General features: G+C 33.9%; 1 protein-coding gene across 1 annotated transcript in view; it reads left to right on the forward strand.

The window, feature by feature from the left end:
* The window catches only part of CSMD3 (CUB and Sushi multiple domains 3), an 878,998-nt gene extending 857,148 nt beyond the window's left edge, over nt 1-21,850 (forward strand). Inside the window, exons 64-71 of the mRNA XM_058668892.1 lie at nt 3,567-3,678; nt 4,405-4,584; nt 7,322-7,387; nt 11,722-11,880; nt 16,318-16,430; nt 17,351-17,438; nt 19,103-19,238; nt 20,949-21,850. Of these exons, the coding sequence (XP_058524875.1) occupies nt 3,567-3,678; nt 4,405-4,584; nt 7,322-7,387; nt 11,722-11,880; nt 16,318-16,430; nt 17,351-17,438; nt 19,103-19,238; nt 20,949-21,108 (1,014 nt within the window). The 3' untranslated portion in view covers nt 21,109-21,850. The remainder of the gene's footprint in view (nt 1-3,566; nt 3,679-4,404; nt 4,585-7,321; nt 7,388-11,721; nt 11,881-16,317; nt 16,431-17,350; nt 17,439-19,102; nt 19,239-20,948) is intronic.
* Nucleotides 21,851-26,140: the final 4,290 nt, after the last annotated feature.

Here is a 26,140-nt window from a genome sequence, read left to right on the forward strand (position 1 = left end):
AAAGTAATAAAAGTAATAATAAATCTTTAAGAAATATCTTTCTCTTTAAAGATCAATTTATTCACTTTTGGTAAGTTACAGAGGGAGAGGGAGTAATAGAGAACGATTTTCCATCCTTGGTTTACTCCCCAAATAGCTGCACAGGCCAGGGCTGGGATAGGTCAAAGCTTGGATTTTGCAGCTCCATCCAGGTCTTCAAGTGAATGCCATAGCCTAAGCATGTGAGCCATTTTTTGCAGCCTTCTCAGACATGTTATCCAGAAACTGAATGAGAAGCAGAGCAGCTAGAGGTCAAACTGGCACTTCAGTATGTGAAGTTGATGTTAGAGGTGGTATCCTAACCCAATGCACATCATGTTGGTCTCTTAGATACATTTAAAGTCTACAATGCAGTATGTAGCATTACTTCCAGTCAAAGATGAACTTCCAAGGAAACTGTTAATTATATATTGACAATAGGATGCTAAACGCTCTACAATTGTTCATGCCCTCAATGATGGGCATATGACTGTTTATGAAGAGCTATACTACAGTAATAAAACAGGAGAACTCAGTGTGTAGGGGGAGGAAATTTGACGAGGGGGTAAGGAAAATCCCAGGACCTATGGAAATGTAGCATAAAATGATAATAATAATAAAAGTACAAAAAGACATACTACAAGAAGAGTACAGTCAAAATAATCTGTTATTGGCATGAAATTAGACATGTAGACCAATGGAAGAGAATAGAAACCTCAGAAATTAATGTATACATCTATAATCAAGCAATTTTTGACAAACCAGCTGAAATCAAACCCTGGTGAAAGAATGTTATAAATTGTTCTTTCTGAAACATATAAAGAAATGATCAATGAATTGACAAACTCAGATCAAATGTGACCCATTCTGTGATTGCAATCGTGTCATTTCAAGAAGGACATATTCATTCATTTATATGTTAATTCTGGCTTGTTTTGAGATACAACAGCAGAGTTAAGTCTTTTTGACAGAGGCCAATATGGCATTCAAAGCCTGAAATATTTATTCTACGGGTATTTGGAGAAAGTATTTAGTAATCCTTAAATAAAGTAATTTTTCCTTTTGATGCATATTTAACTTTTATCCAAATACACACTTATTACAATAAACAACTTTCCTAATTAATGGACTCTCTAAAGAAAACAAGAGAACTCTGAAGCACAATGAGGAAAACAACTTTAAAAGAGACATCCTGGACAAAGGACTGATAAGTTTTCCGATGTTTCAATGTAAATCCTACAACTGTGTCACTGTAGTATTTTTATACTAAAGTGAAAAACATTGTATAAAAAATAAAATCTATGGTATCTGGTTAATATTTTAAAGAATACTTATTGTGACTTCAGAATATTTAAGCTATTGCAATGAGGAAAAATCTTAAAACAAAATGCATATAATCTGGAATATGCCTTGTGTCTAATATATACATTTAATTAATTTGCCCAAATTTCATCCTCTAAAGAGTAAACAGAACAATTTAAATTTTGTATAGCAGCAGGTAATATAACTACACTTTGATGATAATTGAAATAGCTTTATATTGAATAATCAGAGAATTTTATATTAAATAATTAGATAGCCTTCCTTATGTTTATCCAGAATTTTTTAAGCTGACAATTTTAAGTTGAGTGCACAAGGAAAAGACAATCTGTGGCTTAAAAAATCTGATTATTTTGGAGCTAGTTGGGTCAACTTAGATTGATGACTTCATAGGACAGGTGGCAGCGCTTAAAATTGCTGAGAAAACACACAAAAAGAGATATTTTTCCCCAATTTTGAGCCAAAATTTTTAGTGTAAGAACTAGGAAAAGAAACTCTGAGAGGGTGTAATTGTGCTTTGATGGAGGTTTTTTGGTAAATATGATGCATGCTCAAGTATGAGAAACAAAGCCTCTGAAGAAATTGACTACTGAAACAGGAAATACAAGATGAGAAGGAAAGAAGATGACAGCAAGAGAAGGATTTGGGAGGTGACATTCTTAGAATTTGGTGATTAACTGAATGAGAGGAACATGAATTAGTAAAATACAGACTCATTAATAAGAATTAACACATAAGATATCATAGAATCGATTTTACTAAAGAATAGACATGATCTAAGCTATCTTAAAAGATCAAAATCTTTTATACCATATTGTACAACCTGAGAGAGCATGTAAATAGTGGACTCTGAACCACAGTTCAAAGGGTCTATCATACCTAAACAACCAGAATGATGGCCCTTGATGTCATCAGTGCAATAGCGTTGAACAGACTAGGGCATCAAGAGATAAAATATCTAGTAACCGGAATGACAATGTCATGGGAGACAGATCATGAGATAGTTAGATAAGTATTGTTCTAAGCAGGGGATATGGAAATTCAATTTTTCTGCTGTAGTATTGTTCTGAATAACATTGACTATAAGAGAAATTATAATAATTTGTTGCAACGATGCAATTGAACCTGAGGAATCAGGTTCTAACAGATTCATGTCAGCTTCACATCACTTTGGTGATAGTAGAGACCAACAAGAAGGGAGAAAATAGAGACTGAGTAATAAATATCAAAATACTGACTTGCCTTCTCAGATACTATTTGCTAGGGGAACTTTTAATAGCAGACGTAAATATTCCTTATCTTCTACCATTAATAGTGTAGTAAATTTTGTTAGTGCTTCCTAATAATATATTTTGAGTAAATCACTTCCTTCCCAACTTATTGCCATAAATTAGCCTAGCTCTTTTCACTTTAATCTCAAATGATACAGGTCATCTTCATGAATAGAATACCTGATCCTCAATCTTTCAAATACCATTTCCTGCTATTTGACACACTTCAGAATCTCATTATTATGTAGACTTCCAAATTATCTAGTTATTATAACTATAGTTTATTTAGAACCTGTGTGACGGTTAACTATATATCCTATTTAATTTAATCTTTAAAATAAATCTGAAAACAAACAATATGATTTACAAATGAGAATTTGAGTCTCCAAGAGGAAATATGACGTATGAAAATAAAGCTAGTTGCAGAATTGGAACCACAAATACGTTACTTTGGGACCCTCTAATTTATTTTCTACATCCCAACGCTTTCTACATTATCCATCAGCTTCCCTGGTCACTTTGTGAAATATTCATGCCAAACAATCAAATGTACTTTTGTGTTCATAAAACATGATATATATTTTAAGTTTCATATAATACCTTCTCTACTTACATGTTCTCATTCTCAAACTTTAGTGTCTGTTGAAATCACCTGGAGGCCTTATTAAAACTATTGGTACCCACTGCAAGTTTCTGAATTCCTGCTTCAGTGGTAATGCCCTAGAATTTACACTTCTGGCAAGTCTTTTGGTTATGTTAATGGTAGTGTGGAATCCATGCTTTGACAACAATTGTTCTATGTGTTTATCTAAACTCTACAACCTTAAAATTTCAGTGTATAATCAGGACTGTCAAGGTATCATTCTAATTAGCACCATTATCTTCAGTAAGATTTCTTTCTAATAGCTGCTGTATTTAAAGTTGTATTGTTCATTGTTTACCTTTCAATTGCTATAGGTGGGAAGTGTTGTACAGTTCCACTGTAAAAAGGGATACCTTCTACAAGGATCTACAACTCGCACTTGCCTGCCTGACCTCACATGGAGCGGAATTCAGCCTGAATGCCTACGTAAGTACTGAGGGTAATGAATGAGTCATATCATGGTTGAAATTTACGTGGGTTTGTTTTCTAAGAGTGAAAACATAGTTGCATCAATATACCAGGTTATAAAATTGATTTTAGATTATTATTAATTATGTCAAGCATGCTTTACTATTTTATAAGCTATGCCTAATGGAAAGCAGTTTTAAAAGAATTCAGAAGGCACAAAGCACAGTTTTGTTATAAAGCTTTTACAACTAGTTTGGCTACCTGATAGTTGCGGATAGGGAGTAGTTGTATAGGTTCATGGATCTGGATCTGTCCATTTAAAGTGCTCTAAGAACTCCTACTTTTTTTTAAAAAAATTACTTGCATAAATAGCCTTTGAAAGTCTGAGGAAAACTAAAAATATTTAACAATAGAAATATATCTAAACACATTGGACAGAATTGTGAAATGATTCTCAGGATCTCTGGAAGCTTCTAAGTGTTACTGATACCAAGTTGATAGTACTTCCTTCACCACTTGAAAATGGATATTGCTCAGGGATACTGTATGGTCTTTTAAAATATGCAAAAACAAATGAATTTCAGCTTTATCTGTTTTTGTTTCCTTTCACTCTCTCCTTAAATTCTGACTCTTGTTGAGGAAAATAGCATAAAACTAAGTCTGAAATACATATCGTGGTTTCTATCTCAAAATGTTCTTAACATGACTATAGCATATTAAATCCATTCTCTTTTCTTAATATAGCCCACAGCTGTAAACAACCAGAAACTCCTGCTCATGCAAATGTAGTAGGAATGGACCTTCCATCCCATGGGTATACACTAATCTACACTTGCCAGCCAGGCTTTTTCTTAGCAGGTGGAACAGAGCATAGAGTGTGTAGATCTGACAACACATGGACTGGAAAAGTTCCCGTTTGTGAAGGTGGGTTCTGCCTATAGAAACTTTTTACTTAGGAGATTTAACTATTGGGTGCTCCGTGGAAGCAAGAGATGGAAAATCAGCTTAGATTAGCAAAGAATAAGAAAACTTTGTTGGTCAACTTCAAAAAACGTTGGAATAGTATGACTCTTCTGAATCCAGAAGCATAGGAATAATACTGAATTTTTTCCTGTAACATCCATTCTATCCTGATTATTATTCTACCCTTTTTCTTTCAGTTCACTCTTACCAGGTCTGTAACTTGTTTTCTAGGGTCTTATTCACAAGTACAACAAATTAGTTGGCTTAATAGAAAAGATTTATCTTTTTAGTAGTCCTGAAAGCCACATGAAGATATTGTCTGCAGTGCATTAGCTTCTGTAAGCACCAGGGAAAGAAACCAGTCCATGCTGTTCCGATCTTATGGGCGCACTGGAAATGTTGGCTATCTTGACCCATAACCTCACAGCAGCTTCTGCCTCCTTCATCACTTGCCCTTTTATGTATGACTCTCTGTGTGTTCTCCTCTTCTAAAACGACACCATCCTCTTCTTAAATGACTTCATTTTAGTAATAATTCCTCTTAAGACCTCTAATTAACTATATCTTCAACGATATACTTTCAAATAAGACCATATTTTGAGGTTCTAGTTTAAAACATAAAACTTGAAAGGTATAGTATGCATCCCTTAGTCTCAAAGAGTGGTTCCAGAGTTCTTGGTTTCAATCCCTTCTTCCAGAATTGCCCTAATAGAAAGAGGATTTCCCACAGTTTATTCAGAAAAAAATTCATATGCAAGGCTATGATTGTTGCTTATTCCCAAATCTGTTACTCAGAAGCAGAGTTATTATATGTTATTTTGATCATTTCTAAGAGAAGCAGCCACTCTCATTGCTGATTGTTCAGAAGAATCCTGTGTTGGACAAGATGTAATGAGTAGTCCAGAGGAGAGGGGGCTACATTTCCATAAGAAAGAAAAAAGTTTTTTGATGACATCATTAATAGAGTCTTTTCTCTTATTGACAACAAACTTAAAACTCCTTTTTCTTATCGTCAGTAAAACATCCAGAGGCTCAGTTTGGCGTGCCATCTTCCACTGTGTTCCCAGGAACACTTGCAGGGAGCTTGTTTGGAAGATGAGCAGCTGGGACACTACCCAAATCTATAGGGGATGCCAGCATTGCCAATAGCAAATTAACGTGCTGCCCCAGCACACTTACCCCAGGTATTCTATATTCACAAATGGTATAGATTTATTCTTTCATCATTTTTTTCCTATCTTCTCTTGACCAACCAAACATGACCCTGGTTATTCTCCTTTATAAATGTAAGTTCATGATAGAATTCCTTGTTGTATGACAACGTTTTATTAGTTTATTTGTTTCTTGTCATCATCAGTCTCCACTCTCCAGTCTTATTTGCACTTCCAGATCTAGAATGTAATGTCAGTAACAGCAAGCTTTGTTCAAACTATTTATGCCTGTAGTATTACCTTCTGGATCAATATTTCATTCAAGTGCCTTTAATATTGAAACTATTCAGTAGATGTATTTTGAATGAGTGCTTTGCTCCTTCTTAATTCTTATATCAACAATGCACTCCCTTCTACTCATGTTTTTCTAGAAGATCAGTACTTTTTCATTTCCTCCTTTCATCCATATCCTATCAAGGGGATATTATTCAAGTCAATGTCTTCAAAGTACCTTGTAAGGCAGTTGCTGATAGATGAATATTTCTAGCTCTTTCATCATCTTTGTTTAGCATAAGGTTAACAGATATAGTTGCTTGCTTGTCATCTCCTAGTTGAATTTCTCAAGGACACTGCAGTACTCAATATATGCAAAACTAAAGCTATACATATTTTATATTTATTTTCTTTTGCTATAATCCATCCCAATGACACTGACATCATATAATATTATAAATAAGTGGTCTGTTTATCACACTAGATATCCATCACAAATTCAACAGCTTTTTTGTCAATATGCTTTCTGTTTTATTGTCACTGCTGAAGCATTATCTTCACAGGGGTTATAACAGTAGCCCTTTTGCCTCCTCTGGGTATATCAATACTTACTCCTTGCTAAACTTTTCGTCCCTTTGCAGCTAATGTTGTGTTAATCCCAAAGTATTCCTCCTAAAGTCTTTTAAAGGCATCAGGGTGTTTTTAGAATACATTATCTAAAAACATTGTATATCATAGCTGCTGCAACTTTCCAGTCCATTTCAGCACATGATTTTGCCAGAATACTTTTGTTTTGACTTAAAATTTTAAAGATGTTCATATTTAAGTCTATCCAGGTGCTGGTATGCCATGAACTATTTCAACAAATTTTGATCCTTAAATAGAACCCCATTGTGGCTTTTTCTCAACAGTTGTCTACCCTATGACCTCAGCTTCCATGTTGAAAACAACCAGCATCCATTTTGAAAACAACTATCTTCCATGTTAACCCAAACCCATAAAAGAAACAGTATCCCAAGATGACAGGGCAACATTAATGTGTCCCTTGACAACTGCATGATAATGGTGTTAATTATTGGTGTTCATTTTTAAACAATATTGAGTAAAGGATTGAGATACCATGATCAAAAAACATTTTGTTGAAAATAATATTTCTCGGATCATAGAATTAGTTGTATATCACATCTGTGTGTGTGTGTGTGTGTGTGTGTGTGTGTGTGTGTGTGTGTGTTTCTAATATACAAACTTGTTAAAGCTTCCATTTCTTTTCTTAGCTGGTTCTAAAATATTGGTGAAAGATCCTAGACCTGCACTAGGAACACCCAGTCCAAAGCTAAGTGGTTAGTACTTTTATGCATCTTTCTAGAAGTAATTTTTCCTTTGTATTCTTGATATAAACATGTATTTATTTTGGCAAAATTATGTATTGAATTAATAGTATTGTGATATCACTATTATTCTAAAATATTGCTTAGAGTTCTTTGTTAAAATATTGTTTATAATTACCTTATAAAATTCTTGTTGAAGAACATCTGAAAGTGGTTGTAAAATAATGACAATATTTTATTTAGAGTACTTAAGTAAAATATTAGATCTTATTCAATGTGCTTAAATTTAGAATTTAGTTTGAGACTGAAAGATGACTCCTAGAATTTATATAGTTTATTTTTCATTATTTGACTTAAATTGAAGTGTTCAAAACCTGACATCATCATTAAAAACATGGGTTTTGAAATCTTATAAGCTTTAATTATCATTTCAATAGTTTCTGACTGTGTCCTCAGAGATAGTATGCTTTATCCTAAATCTCAGCTTCTTTGTCTTTCTAAAAATGATAAACATACTATTATTAAACAATGAGCTTCATGAAAATGAAATGCAAATTGCTTTGTCCATAGTAAAGTCTTCCAATATAAGAGTTGCATTCTCAGCCTTAGCATCTTATTTATGTGATATAAATATATTTATATGATATAAATATAAAGCTTTAAATAAAACTAAGGGCTTAACATCTGATCTTTAACTCAGAGACAGAAACGCCTGCTTTAATTGGGCCAAGGACAATATAAGAATGTAATTTTAGATGGATTTAGAACTTTTTGATGTGCATTTAGTAAAAGCACGGTGTCCATAAGTCTCTGGGGCTTTTTATCAATATTTTTAATACTCAATGAAAACTTCTTGATTACCAGTAAGGTAAGGAAAGAACATGTCTTTATAAGATGGTGTTAGCACTAGAATCTGAGAAAAATAATTGTCAATGTATACCTAGAATTTTTCAAGAGACGTACTTAATCTAAAAGTGGATAAATGCTATATTAGCCCCAGCATATCACTTGTAAGCCTGTCAGTCTTAGGCACTAAATGGCAGGGGTCACCTAGCAGATACATCAAGCATACAACATTAAATGACAATATGGAAAAAGTAAAAGATGATTTAGAACCTGATAAAATAGACATCTAGGAAATGTTCAGTATGAAACAAGTAAAGAGTGTATATTGTCCTCAGAGTTTCCTGAAACTGCTGTAACAACTGATAAGAAAAAAGTTTCAATGCAGAGTTAATTTTCAGACATACTTTATGGCTATACACAATTCAAGCTAAAAATAAATTAGTATTTCTTTAAATTCCCATATGTTGGAAATTCAGAGCAGATGAATAACTCAAGACGGAGATAAATACATACATACATACATACATACATGAAATTTAAAAGAATAAAGGGCGAGTATATCACATTTAATTGCAATGAATGAGCTAAATATCAAAACATGAGAATTGTAGCAACAAGAATGTTGTAATGTCAACCGCTTGCCTGAAATATTTACATTAGAAACAATGAAAATCTCAAAATAAATGGACTCTGTTGTTAAAAAGATGTGAAGATTTTTATAGAAACACCCATGACAAATCTGAGATCAGTGCAATGATAAAAGTCAAACTGAAACCCCAAAATACAGTAGAAAAATCCTAACAGAGCCCATGGGTTTTCTTTAACAAAAAGAACAATGTAAAAAAATTTCTTACCAAAATAATATTAGACGAAGGAAATATTCACATTAACTCTATAGAGAGCAGATTAAACAAATTAGGGATGTATTAAGAGAATATTCTCAAGAGTAAGGAAAGGACAAATTATTTGGAAGTACATTTTTTTTAAGATTTGTATTTATTTTTTACTAGAAAGGCAGATATACAGAGAGGAGGAGAGACACAGAAAAGAAGACCTTCCCTCAGACGGTTCCCTCCCCAAGCGGCCGCAATGGCTGGACCTGAGCCAATCCAAAGCCAGGAACCAGGAACCTCCTCTGGTCTCCCAAGCAGGTGCAGGGTCCCAAAGCTTTGGGCTGTCCTCCACAGCTTTCCCAGGCCACAAGCAGGGAGCTGGATGGGAAGCATGGCCGCCGGGATTAGAACCGGCACCCATATGGGATACCAGTGCGTTCAAGACGAGAACTTTAGCTGCTAGGCTATCGCACCAAACACCGGAAGTACATTTTAATAGACTTAATTTGTAAACGAAAGGCTAGATAATCCTATGACAAATATAGGTCTCATTAAAATTATTTACACATAGAAAAATAAGAAAGATATGTTCGTATTGATGTGTCCTACCAAACTGTAAAGGAATATGAAATCTTTTATAAAATGTTTTCAGACAATATAATTATTATATGCATCTGACATAGTTGTAATATTGCAGATAAATTTGTTTCAAGTAAATAAATTATAGAATCATTTGCTTCATGATTACAGATGAAAATTTATATCTTAGCAAACAAAACAATAGTTTAGTAAAAATAATACATCAGAAACAATATTATATTCATCATAAATGTTAAAGAATATTTTATTGTTAGGTCAATATCAGGTGTATAAATAAATAACACACAAAAATTGCAATGATTGCAATGTTTGCAAATACCAGCTAAAGTTATCCATCCTTTAATGATTCTTAAAAAATTTAATACATTTTAAAGGAAAACATTTCCTTACTCAGAGGAAGATAATCTATAAAAACTCTATAGCAACCATGTACGTTTAAATAAAATGTTTTTCAGAATACCTTTTAGCGTCATGAATGACACTGTGATTAGATTGCTCAAAAGTAACATTTAAGTTGGTGGTTTCTGCAGAGTCAGGAGTGTGATAGTATATTCGACAATGCTCTTAAGCTATATTTAATCTCATGTGTTTTGAAAGAAATGATCGTCACCATCAGTATCTTTCTTCTCACTGACAGATCCCTCACTGCTTGTCGGATGACTCGTTTGAGTTTACAGATCACCAGATACATAATTGTATTGAAATCTCAAAATAGATTTGACAATTAGAAATTATTTTCATTCTAGTTGCACATGACCACATTGTATCTATCTAGCCTGCCTTGTGCTATACTCCCAGTTATATGTGGTACACCTGGAGGGTACTGCCAGCATTCATTAGTCTAACTATATTCTCTTACCTCCACAATCAGTGACATTGTATTGTTAACTTGAAAATTTCCATTAGGGGAACATTTTTTTTATCAAAGAAATCAGAGTGTTTTTCTCTAGAGTCAAAGGTTGAAACATTTACTACCCATCATTTATTGATTTTAAAAAAAAACCTGATTTTTTGTTGTTGCTACCTATTTCTTTCCATTGCTGTGGTCTCCTGAGGTTTGCTTTCATCTGCTTTAACCAACACTCTATAATTCCCCTAAACACTGTGGACACATGATCATTAGGTACAGCAGATTTCAAACCTTTGGGGATAGCACAGGGTAATCAAGGAACAAGCCATGGAAAACAAAATGATGAGCTACAACATGTATTCTGTGCCTTCTCTTCACAAGATACTGCCATTAGAAAACCTTTCTTTTATTCTCCTTTAATCTCCACAACTGACAAGTATCCAATATGCTTTATCTTTCTAATGTCAGACATTTTAGATTATTATTAACTCCTGCAAATTACTCTTTTAGGAAGAAACACTTTAGAAAAAAAATACTCTCTAAGATCTTTATCAAATCAAAAACTTTTACTTCCAGATTGTATCAAGCTCATGAGCACTGGTCCCCCATACATACACAGCACAGTGTTGTCCTGTGGGTTTGGTTAGACAATCCTTAGAATGGTGGTTTGACAAAGGTTGCAAAGCTATACTATGGATGTATTGTGATTCTGACTACATAGCTGCTAAATGTATATTACTATTGGGAAAACTGAGTGCATAAGTAATGGGTGGAAAAAAAACAATTCTTCCCTGGGTCTTCCAGGGCCCGATTGAAGGGTAGAGGTGGGCACAGAACTCTTCAGACTATACAAGGTACGAGGCCCCTCAGACTCGTGTATGGATGACTTGCTCAGCAAAATCATTTTGTTTTCCTGATAATGGAAATGTAAAGTGAATGAGCTTTAAATTTGCGTGTTACAAATATAAGCTCATGACTTTAGGTGGCACTGCTGATTTTCCTGTTATTGAAATTTGAGCAAGTCTAGATTACACCTTAATTCTAACCAAATATACACTCTACTTGAAGAATTCATTTTATAAATACATGTTCAGCATTATTGTGTGATCAGCAAAATATCATTATTCAGTGACTAATATTGTTTTATTAAGGAGCTTAAAGCTTTTATTTATAGAATGTTGCATAATTAACGTGTCCTTTATTTGATTTATTCACAGTTCCTGATGATGTATTTGCCCAAAATTATATATGGAAAGGCTCTTACAATTTCAAAGGAAGGAAACAACCCATGACCTTGACAGTTACCAGTTTCAATGCTTCCACTGGGAGAGTCAATGCGACATTGAGCAATAGCAACATGGAACTGCTGCTTTCAGGTATCGCGCTTAAAAACAACCACCAAAAATATCTCCCTGCTTTCATTTTTTCATGCTTTAATCATTTTGCTAATGATCTTTATACAGTGAAATGTTTGTTAGCATTTCTGTTTTAGTGACCTTGATAATTCAGTCAGAAACAAAGTTTTCTGGCTTTTGATCTCTTTAAGGATACTACTGCACAAATATGAAACTCTTGCTTTAAAAGAGATTCTTTTAGTAAAGTTGCAATGCAGTTAGAGTTTAATGCCATATATTAGAATTTTTAATTTAACTTCAATTCAGCTTGAATTCTCAGTTCTTATAAAACCAGAAACCAGATAGGTGATTTCTAAACTGTTTTACAGCCAGAAAATCATTCTTTCCAATGGCATTGTTTAGATGGAAAGCAAAAATTTACAAAAACAGAGATACATTAGTTTAAATTGCTGAGGGAACCCAAGGGATTCTCAGGAAATTCTAGTTTTCACCATTCAGTACATACGTACCTCTTTTTCCTTTAATTTTTTCCCTTATATTCAGATATTCTACACAATGCCATCTCTTTTGGTAGCACTTTCCATCCCCCTGTCTAAAATAATCTTCATGTTATAAGCATGTAGTTGCATGTACTCTTAAGCTACATAAACCGGATAAAACAGCTTTAACCTATTTTTTTCTTTTCATAGTTGGAAATTATATCATATTATGTGTCATTACTGCAATGATCTAGGCAAAAGAAGGAAGCTTTCTGCCCTCTAATTTGTCATTTTATCCCCAAAGGCTATAATAACATTTGGAACAAAATGGGCTTCAATTAATATTGTCAATGATTGAATTTGAATTATTTTGCCCATTAAAAAAAATTAAGCACTATGCTATTTGTGCAAATATGAAATACATATTATAACCTTGTTGATAATTCATATTTGTTATATTAAGATGAGACGTAAAATTATATTCTATTGATTTTATAATTTTAGATGATATATTGAACTTTCTGTATTATTGAATACAGAGCTTTCTATATTACTGAATACAGAACTTTCTATATTATTGAATAGCCTGAATTTTAAAAAATAAACATATTAAAAAATCAGTGTGCAGTTATGACACATAAATAAAGAAGCTTTAGAGGGATAAAAATAATATATTTAAATATATTTAAATTGTAGCTAGTGATTTGCTTAGCATTGAAATGCAAAGGTTTTTTTACTTTATTCTTTGTTAGAGTTTGATGAAACTAAGTTTATCCAAATGCATTTTAAAATAGAAATACAGAAAAATATGCATGAATAATTATATTAACTTAATTTGCTCTAATTCACTGCCCATATAAAACTTACAGCAATTTCCAAATGATATTGCATATGATTTGTCTTATGTCCTCTCCCTGTTTGTTGTAATTTACTTCAGGTCAAGATCTAAATCTTACTATTTTGTACTCATATTTATTCACATTTAAACACATTTACACCTCTTTCATTCTTACTGTTACTCTATTAAAAACATCACTGTATACATTTTTACTTCTAATGTTCATCCCATAACCTCTATTTACCTCTTGAACTAAAAATCCTGCTTGCTTTCCAAGACCGCTTTTAACTGAATAGTCTTTTTCCTTGTAAGTATTTCCTGATAATTCTAGTATGAAAGAATCCCTTTTTTCTGGTCTTCTGTTTATTACATTCTCATATGTATGTTAGTTAGCTGTAACCTTACTTTATACCGACTTCTGAAAGATAGTTTTAAATATTTGTTCATTTTTATTGGAAAGACATATTTACAGAGATATACACAGAGAGAAAGATCTTCCATCTGTTAGTTCACTCCTCAAATGGCCATAACAGCCAGAGCTGAGCTGAACCTAAGCCAGGAGCCAGGAACCAGGAACCAGGAACCAGGAGCTTGTTCCGGTTCTCTCACAAGGATGCAGGATCCCAAGGCTTTGGGCTGTTCTGAAATGCGGGTGCCAGTGCTTGAAGGTGGGAGATTAGCCAATTGTGCCATCATGCTGGACATGGATTTTTTTAAATAGAATGACGTATATTCATATTTTAGCTCCAGCAGCACCTAATTTATTCTGTTTCACACAATGAGGACCTAACTCATTTGCTTTTTATATTTCAAAATGACCATATTACCAAAAGCAATATACAGGTTCAAAACAATACCAATCAAAATCCCAACAACATTCTTCTCAGAAATAGAAAAGATACAAAAGCTCATCTGGAATCACAAAAGACCACAAATTGCTAAAGCTATCCTGAAAAATAGAAATCAAGCTGAAGGAATCACAATTCCAGACCTCAAGACGTACTACAGAGTAGTGCTTATCAAAACAGTCTGGTATTGGTATAGAAACAGAGAAGAAGATCAGTGGAACAGAATAGAAACACCAGAAGGGAGCCACACATGCATAGTCAACTAATCTTTGACGAGAAAACTGAAAACAATCTAGGCAAAAAGCCTGGTCTCTTCAACAAATGCTGATGGGACAACTGGATAGCAGCATGCAGAATTAAGAAGCAAGACCCACACCTGTCACATTATACGAAACTTAGCTCTAAATGGATCAAGGAACTGAATCTACACCCAGAAACCATCAAACTATAGAAGGAAGACATAGGAAGCACATGCCAAGATATAGGAACTTGGAAAGACTCCTTAGAGAAGACACCAAAAGCAATGATAATCAAAGTCAAAGTGAACAAATGGGAATACATCAAACTAAAAAGCTTCTGTACAGCAAAGGAAATAATTAACAAAGTGAAAAAACAACCAACGGAATGGGAGAAATTTTTTGCATACTCCACAAGTGATAGGGGACTAATATCCAGAATCTATAAAGAGCTTCAGAAGCCCAGGGACAGAAAAAAAAATGCTGTAACAAAATGGGCAAAAGAAATGAACAGACATTTCTCAAAAGAACAGATTCAAATGGCTAACAGACAAATGAAAAGATGCTCAGCCTCCCTAGCCATAAGAGAGATACAAATGAAAACCACGTTGAGGTACCACCTAACTCCTGTGAGACTGGCCTACATTCAGAGCTCAGCTAACAACACCTGCTGGCATGGATGTGGGGAGAAAGGCACCCTCCTTCACTGCTGGTGGGAGTGTAGACTAGTACAACCACTGTGGAAATGACTATGGAGAGTGCTTGAAAATTGAAAATAAACCTGCCGTATAACCCAGTTATCCCGCTCCTAGGAATATGCCCAAAAGAAGTGAAATCTGCATGTGAGAATGGGATCTGTAATCCTATATTTACAGCAGCACAATCTACAATAGCAAAGATATGGAAACAATCCAGATACGTGTCCAAGGAAGAGTGGTTAAAGAAACTGTGATTCATCTACTCCATGGGATATTATTCAGCTATTAAGAAGAATGAAATTATTCTGTTAATAACCAGGTGGTCCCAACTAGAGACCATTATGCTCAGTGAAATGAGTCAATCACAAAAGAACAAATACCATATATTCTCTCTTATATAAGGAAACCAACATGGAAAATGTAACTCCAGTAGTCCAATCCATACTGTTTTTTGATTGTTTGTTTGCTTTTTTTGGCTGTATTCCATGTGTTTTGATATTTTTTATTTCAGTTTGGTTCCTTCCAAATAATCTCTTTTCCCTAGTCGAATTCATCACGGGCTCATGAATTGTATAATGGCATCATTTTTCCCAAGAGACTTCTGTGTTTTCTTTTTGTCACTCATGTGTTGGTTACTGAGTGGCGCGTTATTTTTTCAAGGTGCTATAATTTGTTGATGTGGTTGTGGCTGTTTTAACTCAGACTGGTTGTTGACCTGGTTTCATGGCTTCTCACTTATGGTAATGTATAGTGATGGAGTACTGGGGTCTATCATATACAGCCATGGGGGTACAATGGAACATGCATTCCTGCATCTAGACAAAATATGGATTCCCAATGCAATTGCTGGACATGTGTAGACAATGGGATGCTGGACTGACTGACTGACATTGTCTGTACCATCAATGTTGGGGTACACTTAAATAAGACACTGATAGAGTTGTGATTCCTTATGAAGGACTACACTATTGTAACAAAATGGGGAAAGTCTGATGGGGGGGTGGGAGTTTGGGGGGAAATCCCAGCCTATACAAAAATGTACCACATAAGTCAAAGTTCAAAATAAAAATATTTAAAAAAAGAAAAAAATTAACATGAATTAATTTTAATACTATGGTAGTTTGAGACCCTCAGATAAAATTTAAGTAGAGAATTTCAGTTGAAAAAGACATTAATAGAGATTACAGTATTTGTCAAAAATATTATGGGCATAAAGTCAGCCTTGATTTGGGCCAAGTTTCATTTCTTTTCCTATTACATATCATTTACTGTCTCTATATATGGAGTTATGGATGATAAAATTACAGCATAACTATTTTGCAGAATTAACTACACTAAAATATCCTTGCATTTTTTTAGGGGTTTATAAAAGTCAAGAAGCTCGCCTAATGTTGCACATATATCTGGTTAAACTACCAGCTCATGCTTCTGTAAAGAAAATGAAGGAGGAAAATTGGGCCATGGATGGTTTTGTAAGTTTACTTCTTTAACCTGCTGGTGATTTCAATTATAAATTTATGATTTCTTTTCAGAAAAAATGAAAATTAAAGAAAATTAACTTATTATGAAATAAACATTAGTATGTATAGTTGTTTGGAATCCTAAAAAAAAGTGTTGCATTCTTGTATGTTGATTAGTGTGGGGATTATGGGTATGTGCATGTGTCTGTATGACACAGATTTTTGCAGAATTCTTCATTAGCTTCATGAAATATTTTCAGTGTACAGTAAAAACTAAGAAATAAATCTGAATTTATTATTTTAATTTTAATAGACCATTTCTCTGACTTATTTTAATCATTGTGTTCTATTGAAAATATAAATATGAGAATTTAGCTGATCTATATAAACCTATGTGCAAAAAATCCTCATTTTCCAATATTACAAAGATTTTTTAAATTCGAAAAAAATTGTTAAAGGTTTATTTATGTAGTTGAAAGTCAGAGTAGCAGAGAGGGGCAGTTGTATTGGTTGGATCTCTCCTCAAAGGCCACAATGGCTGGAGCTGAACCAATCTGGAATCAGGACTTCTTAGTCTGCTATATGGCTCAATGCCTGGAACCATCCTTTGTGATTTCTCAACAGAAACCTGGAATGAAAGTGGAGCAGCTGGAATGAAAACCAAAACCCAAATGATTTGCCAATGGTGCAAGCAGAAGGGCCACTGTTCTGGCCTCCCAAATTGGAAGTTTTTGCTTGCGCTTTTAGCAAAGAGAATTTGCACAATGTGCTGAAGGGAGTGGGAGGGAGGTTTGTGAAGGAGAGTTAGTTACATAGAAAAAGAACATTGTGCAGTGTCTACTTCAGGAAAAAAAATCTGGGTGTTTATTAAGACTCTGTAAGTGTAGCTATGGCCAGGCTTCAGATTTAATAAGACTTTCAAATATTTTTAGGTTTCTGCTGAGCCTGATGGAGCCACTTACGTATTTCAAGGCTTTATACAAGGCAAAGATTATGGGCAATTTGGACTACAAAGGCTGGGTAATGTATTCATTTTGATTTTCATGTAAGTCCTCTATTGCCATAGATGTCACAAGAAAATACAGTGGATTCTGTACATTATGGACACTTACTGCATTTTTAATTCTTCATTTACAGGACTACACTTTGATGCATTGGTAGCTACTTAAAATAATCACATTCTTGAATACAAAAGTTCTCTATGTGCTAACCCTGAAATGCGTTGAATTTTTTTTTTCATATTTGTGATAATTGTGACAAATTGTCTTGCCTATAGGCAAGTATAAAAGGCAAAAAATGATATGGAACTGTAAATTATTTTATCTCATAGGAACTGTAATGCTTTTTCAGCTTGAATGTTGTTGTAGTTTTCTTATTCCTCACAAAATCTAGGGCCACTAAGAGACTCACAGGGTTTAATAGGAAAATAGCTTTGAAGAATGAGCCAGCATTTGTGGCTTTGGTATTCTTCAAACATGCAAATTTTCTGTTGGGGATGTGTTGTTTCATTTTTGTTTCTAGCTCTTTTTATATGTGCCATAAACATTTATTTAGTAGAAGAAATTTATAAGCATTGCTATTGGAGTATAATTTTACTAAAGTATAGTCTTCTATTGTCACATGCAGGCCTGGATATGTTAAGTAGAAATTTGGCTTCCAAAGTGTATTGTTTGATATTTACTTTTTAAAAATTGCTGTTTTGAGTTTTAGCATAAATAAATAAAGTCCCTCAAACACTACATGTTTAAAAGAGCCTAAAGAAAAGGAAGGACTATTTTCTGAAAAAGTTGTTAAATATTTCCTGTTCCCCATCCCTCAGCCAAGACCTTGACAAAGTTGAATTTTCTCATTTGCTAACTCTATTAAAATCTATGGCCATTTATTTAGAATCCTACTCATCGCTTTTCATTCGCACAGCAAGGGCTTTTGATTTTATTATAAAATGTCCTCCAAGTCTATCTCTCCATTCTCTTTGTAGTGTTCTAGATTAAATTCTATCTTCCTTTTATACCTGACTTGTTCTACAACTTTCTTCCTGTATAATTTCTAATCTGTACTCTCTCAGGTGCATTCTACTGTAGCTATTCTTTTAAACCTGTTCTCACTGGGTCTTTTATTTCCAAACACCTTCGCTGGGGTGAATAGTAAGTTTGACAACTTTAGATATGTATCCCCTTCATAATCTAAGTATAGTTGATAATATTAGCCTTTTCCTCCCACTTCAGTGCTTGCCACATCCTACAAACCATTCCCCTTCTTATTTCTAAGCTTGGTATGTCCCTACTTCCTTCTCCACCCATTTCTCTACTGTTTTCCTCTAGAACATATCCAGATAGAATTATTGTTCCGCTTTCTAAAGCACATGGTTCATCCAACCAAGCTTATTGCACTAATGGAGTGTCTTTACAAATGGGCCCACTATTGCATGAATTCCTCATTTCAGGGACTCAGCTTATTTTTTTTGGTGTCTTTTACTGAAAAAAAAAATTTCATATCACAGTTACAGTGTAGTAGAAATTTAGTTTCAAACCTTAAACTAAACAAAACTTAAATTTAACAGAACTTACTTTTGTTTTCCATATAAACTTATAAATAGTATGTAGAATGGAAGTTAATGTTTATAAAAGTAGAAATGAAATATGATAAAATAGTTGATTCTATATTCATTTTTTTTGTATTTGTAGGACTCAATATGTCAGAAGGTTCGAATTCTTCAAATCAACCTCATGGTACAAACAGTAGTTCTGTGGCCATTGCTATTCTTGTGCCTTTTTTTGCACTTATATTTGCAGGATTTGGATTTTATCTTTATAAACAAAGGTAAGTTTATGGATCATTATCTATAAAATGTTCACCAAACTTGTGTTTTATATTCCTACTGCTGTACTGCAAATTCTAATACCCATCTTTCTGGGTTTTGAATAGCCAACCAGGCCAGCTGTGTGTGCCAAATGTAGCCACATTTTTGAAACTTTTATTTCTCCTGTCCACATCTGGAGCACCACATACACATTATAGAAATTGCCCTAATAAGTTGAACCAGAATTCAACCTAACCGTTCCTACTTTCGCCTGCTTTTTTCAACTAATTTTACAAATTATTTTAATAATTTGCATAATGAGACTTTAGAGATAGAAAATATATATTAAGATTTAAATTGGAAAGGTGATATCTACTGACAGATTTACTCAGAAAACTAACAGGCATTTGTCTAGACCAACTAGCCCACAAAATATTGACAGATTTTACCCAGGCAATCTTTTTCTTTAATTTTTGAAGATTATGCAATTAACATGCTATACTTCTCATGAATCTAACATATAATTATATATTATGCTCACTTTTAGATTGTTTGTGTTGTTGAGTTATAGGACTTCTTTACATATTTGTGTATATGATTTACAAATTTTCCTCTTTCTGATATGTTCTTGAAAGTGTCTTTTGATGTACAAAATGGGTTTGTATTTTTTTTAAGAAATCCATCTCAGTATCTTCTTATTTTTGCTTACTTTCACTTTTCGTACAATAGCCAATTCCAATAACCACTGCCAATTCAGGGTCATGAATTTTTACCTTTTTCCTTAAAAGCTTTGTAGAATTAGTTCTTCAGTTTATTTTGAGTTAAGATCAATTCATGGTACGAATAACCATTAGTCAAAGATGGACAAAATATGAAGTAAAGCAAGAATTTGAGACTAGCAACCTGTACCAGCTGGTTTATGTTTCCTATGCTTACTAAAGGCCAGTGTTTCATGACCAACAACTCGAAACTATTTTCAAAACTTGAGTATCAAAATATTAATCTTTTCTTTGGACTTTTACATTTATTTGCTCAAACATATAATGTCCCCTTTTCCTTGTAATTGAAGAACTGGCTTCTTCCTATGCTTCAGACATCAAGTTAAATGCCACCTCTTCAAAAGTGCTTTTAAATTTTCTCCTAAAATGCTGCCAATACTTGTCCTCTAAACCATCTGCATTTTTAACAGTTCTTATTGTCTAACATTTTTCTTGTTTTGACTTCAGTTTCTTCATTATTTCTATTCCTATTATGCAGCTCTAAAAGAGAAATGATTTTGAATACTTTTATAAAAAATAATTAATGTAGCCAGTGCCTAGAGTGGTGCCTGCCTTACAGTACATGTTCAGTAAATATTTGATAAGTAAATAAAAATAAGATTTAAATTCATGACCATTATCATAACTTATTTATTATATAAATGACAAGTCTTAAAAGTAAGCTATTATGGGATAAGAAAATTCATGTGTTTGTATTACCATCTACTTATGTTTACATTTGCATATATTGGTGTTCTATGTAAATGTATATTATATTTAAAAATAAAAAAGCAGTTGGGATTTCAAAGTGACAAGTGAACTGTTCATATATGATTTGTTGGATTTATGATTTCTCCATTAACACTTTTATAGTCTCAAAAAAATGGCAAGTGAAATATGTTACGTTTGATTCCTGCTCTGCTATTTCTAAAAGGAAGTGAATACGGAACTAATACATGCTTTCCTCAACAGGACTGCCCCCAAAACACAGTACACAGGATGTTCAGTTCATGAAAACAACAATGGCCAGGCAGCTTTTGAGAACCCCATGTATGACACCAACGCCAAGTCAGTGGAGGGGAAGGCGGTGCGATTCGATCCGAACTTGAACACGGTTTGCACAATGGTATAACACGGCAAAACGTTGCCTTCTCCAGAAGCTTGGGAATTGACACACAGAACAGTGCACATTTAGTTCACTGCTAAACAAATTAAAGCACACTTTTCAGGACTTGCTGGGTCACCTTTTCCTGAGGAATGATAGAGAAGAGTGATTTTTTTTTTTTTTCATAAACTGGACCATGATCCTTCTTCATGTTTACCATGGAGAGTTTTGCAGAAAATTGGCTGCACTCTGAGAGTGCTTACTCACAGTTTATTTGCTTTTTTAAAAAGGAGATTATTCTAAAACATAAACTTATTTGCATATATTGGAGGAGCATCCACTATCAGTATTTCTGTGCTTTATAAACTATATTAGAGGAACTGGGTTTAAAAAAAAGATATAGGGTAGAAAATAAGAGCTATACTTACAAGAGTCAATAGAACACTGACTTTAACTGTCATCAGCTGTGTCACGCACGAGTCTGCATTTCATACCACAACACTGGCTGTTCACTCTTGTTAACTGAAGCATTATTTTCCCTGTTTCCATTGTTATTTAAGACTGAATCATGCCTGCAAACGTTTATGAGTAATTTATGCCACAGAAAAGATAAGCCTGCCCACTCTCCTTCTGTTCTTTGATGTCAGATTTCTCTTTTTTACTTTTGATTGGTTGCAGCAGTGTGGAAATGGCAAGGTCATCGTGTTACCCTCTCAGTTTCTCCTTCTTGGAGTACCCAGGTTTGTTCAGTGAGCCACCAGATAGTGTTCACTCCCTGCTTTACTTTCTTATCTGCTTTCTTATCTTACTGTCTTATCTGGAAAAAAATATCTGAGACACAAAACATTTAACCATCCTTTCCAATGTTTCTCAAAGATCCAATGAGACCTATCTATAATCTACTGTATTCAGTTTATGATGTATCTACATGTTCTTTAAGGTGAGCCGTCATATTTAACATTGCAATTGACACTTTAGCCACAAATGGTTTAGAAATACATCGTTCCAGTTCCTTAACATGAATGAAAAGGATATACATCTTCCAGATTACACCTAATAAATGTGCATCTAAACATGATACATTTATCTGGTTTTCATCAATTTAAAATTTTCTATATCTACATTCTTAAAAAGCAAGTTTCAGATTTAGCAGTTTCTTTCACTGTCAGATTAGGGTATGCTTGTAGATTATTGGTGGCTCATTTACAACCATATCATCCAGCATCGCCAGCCATTTAATTTAATAGGTCACTGTCCTAAGAGCATGTTTGTGTTCATTGAATACAATCCCCTCCCCAGTGTGAACTCTTTGTTGTTGTCCCTTTCCAATGTGGATAACTCTGTGAAGAGTCAGCTTTTTGTGTCATGAGACAGAGTGCCTACAAGAAACCACTGCACCCAGGAGCGCTGCTTGGATCTAGCTCTACGACATTTAGCGAATTTCTTGTAAAACACTTTGAGATACATTGTTTTGGAAATTCCGATAATTTTCTCAACATTGTACTCTTCAGACAGGATGCGGTTTTAAATTTTACGCCATCAGTTATTTATTCTTGTTTATTCAAATGACTGCAATAACAATGATTCATTCACTAATGATAAGGTTAATACATGTAAGATCTTGTTTAAACAATGTTTCTTCTGCAACTGGCTACTCCTCTTATATTAATGCATACACTTTTGTAAAGAAGTATATTTTTATGAAAAAAAATTTGTAAAAGTATGATGTAAATTTTCAGTGCAATGTAAACAATAAAAATGGATAATTGCTTTTGTAAAATGTGTATTCTTTTCCAAATGATCTGCACCGGTTAGTAAAAGTAATAAAAACCCACATATATTTGGTTTTTAAGCTCTAAAACTATTATGCCTGCAAGATTATAATATAAATATGAAATTCAGTTTTTTCATCTCTATGGAGCTCCATGGTGTCTTAAATATGATATTCATTTAGAGATAAATATATGTATATATTTTCTAAACATAGTGGTACCATAAGACCTCATCTTAGAATTTGGTTAAATAAAAATATCAACATATCTATATATATTTTATTTAACAGAACTCTGTTAATTTAATTACCACTGGTGATTTTTAATATTCCTGCAGAACGTTTTCACATAGGAAAATAAAACTCAGTAATGTTTGAAGAGTTTCATTAAACTAATGCTCAAACCATATCTACTTTTGTTAGGATATAGGATTTACACAAATACAGGGATTATGTGAATATTTCTAGAAATTTCCTAATTTTTAAAGGTTGCTGAAGTTCAATTTTAAGAAAATTTTCCATCCAGATTACAAACTCTTTAAGTTCCATTTGCAGATGGAACCATCGTACATTTTCTATAAATTCCAGCTTTTGGAATTTATAGAAAATGTATGGTGGTGGGGAAGCCAAAACTGTACTCTTTTCAGTAGATTCCTGACATAGGGTTCTAAATTAGGATCTTGGTGGCCAGATCTGAAGTCAGCACATTCGGAGGGAAGGAGAGAAGCATCTCAGATAAAGATAGAGAATAAATTTAAAAGAATAAATTCATAGAAGTGGGTGTAAATATTAAAATATCACTAGCCAATTAATTTGCTGATGAGCAAATGTTTTCTAACATTGAAAATATGTGTACTCTTTTACCATGAGGTTTAATGGAGGTTAGAAGGGTAAAATATATATTTGCAAACTAAAATAACTTGAAGTCTTTCAAACTACTAAAAGATTTATTATAGTGTATCTAGGCAGATAACATAAAGTACGTTTACGTAGTATGTTTATTGGCCCATATACAGTTTCATTTTTAAAAAAAGATTTATTTTATTTTTATTGGAAAGTCAGATATGCAGAGAAGAAGAGAGACAGAGAGGAAAATCTTCCATCCCATGATTCACTCCCCAAGTGGCCACAACAGTCAGAGCTGAGCTGATCTGAAGCCAGGAGCCAGGAGCCAGGAGCCTCTTCTGGTTCTCCCACACAGGTGCAGGGACCCAAGGTTTTGGGCTCTCCTTGACTGCTTTCCCAGGCCGCAAGCACAGACCTGGAAGGGAAGCGGGGTTGCCGGGATTAGAACCGGTGTCAATATGGGATCCCAGTGCTTACAAGGCAAACACTTTAGCTGCTGGGCTACTGTGCTGGGACCATACACTTTCATTTTTACATAATTTTCTATGAATTACAACAAAAATTTGACAAATTTTAGTCTGTTGAATGACATGCTACACTATTTTGATAGTTTGATGGTTATGGGATATAGAAATATTAGGTTAAGTTGACACAAGAGAAAACATGTATATACTCATGACAAATTAATTGCAGCCTCGTATATGAGTTTTCATTAGAACATGTTTTATTTTCCCTGTATATATTTCCTTAAGAATATTGATTCATAAATTCTTTATTTATTAATAATCTATCATTTGCAATTTGATTGAAATCAAATGTACCCATAATGTCAATAAAAATCAGTTACACACAATATTGAGACAAATTTAGTACAAATTTAGGTTGAATTATATTATATCAACTGTGTAAAGGAGGCCAATATTTGGAGGGGATGGGAGGGTGCCTAGAAACTCCATTCAATATGTTATTCAAAGAGAGTAATCAGATATTTGACCTGAATTTTCAGAGCATTGATTCTTAACACATAGTGAATATTGTAACAAGCCATCAATACCCTAAGTATTCACAAATCTGATATTGTATTAAAAACCACCATACATTTATAACTAATTTTTAAAACTCAATGTGTAACAACATGAAGAATCCAATGTTTCCAACAAAATTAACAGCTTTCTCTCTTATCTTCCCCTTTCCACCTAATGTCCTTATGTCTTAAATTCACATGTATAAAAAGAGAAATTGTGAAACAAAGGATAAAATGTAAACAGTAGTAAGGTATGATTATCATGAATGTTTTATTTTTCTTCATTTTCTAAGAACACATATGTAATAATTTTATTTCATAAATATTTTAATGAAAACAGTACAAAATTAAAAATGGATTTTACTTTCGTGACAAATTTTTTAGGAAGGATACTTAGATGTAGAAGTGAGAAGAGCCTGAGAGTAAGACACTCAAGACAAACTGTGTCTATAGGGAGAATCACTATGAAAAATCAGTAAAGAAATAATCGGGGACCAATGTGTAGAGCAACAGGTTAAGCCATCACATGTGCTGAATGGAGCTTGATTCCAGGCCTCTCCACTTCTGACTGAGCACCCGGCTACATGCCCAGGAAGGCAGTAGTGAACAGCTGAATGCCTGGGTCTGTGCCGCCCTGTTGGAAACAGGGTGGAGTTCCTGGCTTTTGGCTTTAGCCTGAACCAGCCAGTTGGGAAGTGAACCTGTGGACAGAAGAGCTCGTTGGCACTATATCTCCCTTCCTTTTTGTAGCTCCGACTTTCAGATAAATAATTTATTTAAAGCAGAATAAACAGCCAAAAGTATTTTATCATTTCTAAACTTGAAAAACAAATTCTGAGATTGAGTGGCCAAATATACTATGTGGATGTATATATATACATAATTTTAAAAGTTCAGAAAAATATGTGAATCCATTGAATAACAGATGATCTATATACCAGTTTCTTGTATATCAATGTTTTTTTACTTAAAATTGCCTAGAATGGGAATATTGACCAAGCCGGTCTATTTGTTGTTGTTTCATTTGAACAACTTTCCTCTAAATATGTGAAGAATTCAGGAAAATTTGATTCAATATTTGTACTTTTTTACTTATTTTTATTTGAAAGGCAGATTTTACAGAGAGGAGAACAGAGAGACATCTCTTCCATCTTCCACAACAGCAGGTGCTGAGGCAATCTGAAGCCAGGAGCCTGTTTCAGGTTTCCAGTGTGGGTACAGGGTCCCAGGGACCTGCCGAGGCCCGTCTGCACTGCTTTCACAGGCCATTAGCAGGGAGTTGGATTGCAAGTGGAGCAGCCAAACACAAATCAGTGCCCACATGAGAATGCCTTCTGGCTTTTGGAGTTGGAGGATTAGCCTGTTTTGCCATGGTGTCAGCCCCTCATTCAATGTTTTTAGATTTAAAGCAAGTGTTG

Source organism: Ochotona princeps, chromosome 9 (assembly GCF_030435755.1).
Source record: "Ochotona princeps isolate mOchPri1 chromosome 9, mOchPri1.hap1, whole genome shotgun sequence".
In the NCBI taxonomy this organism is placed as follows: Eukaryota; Metazoa; Chordata; class Mammalia; order Lagomorpha; family Ochotonidae; genus Ochotona; species Ochotona princeps.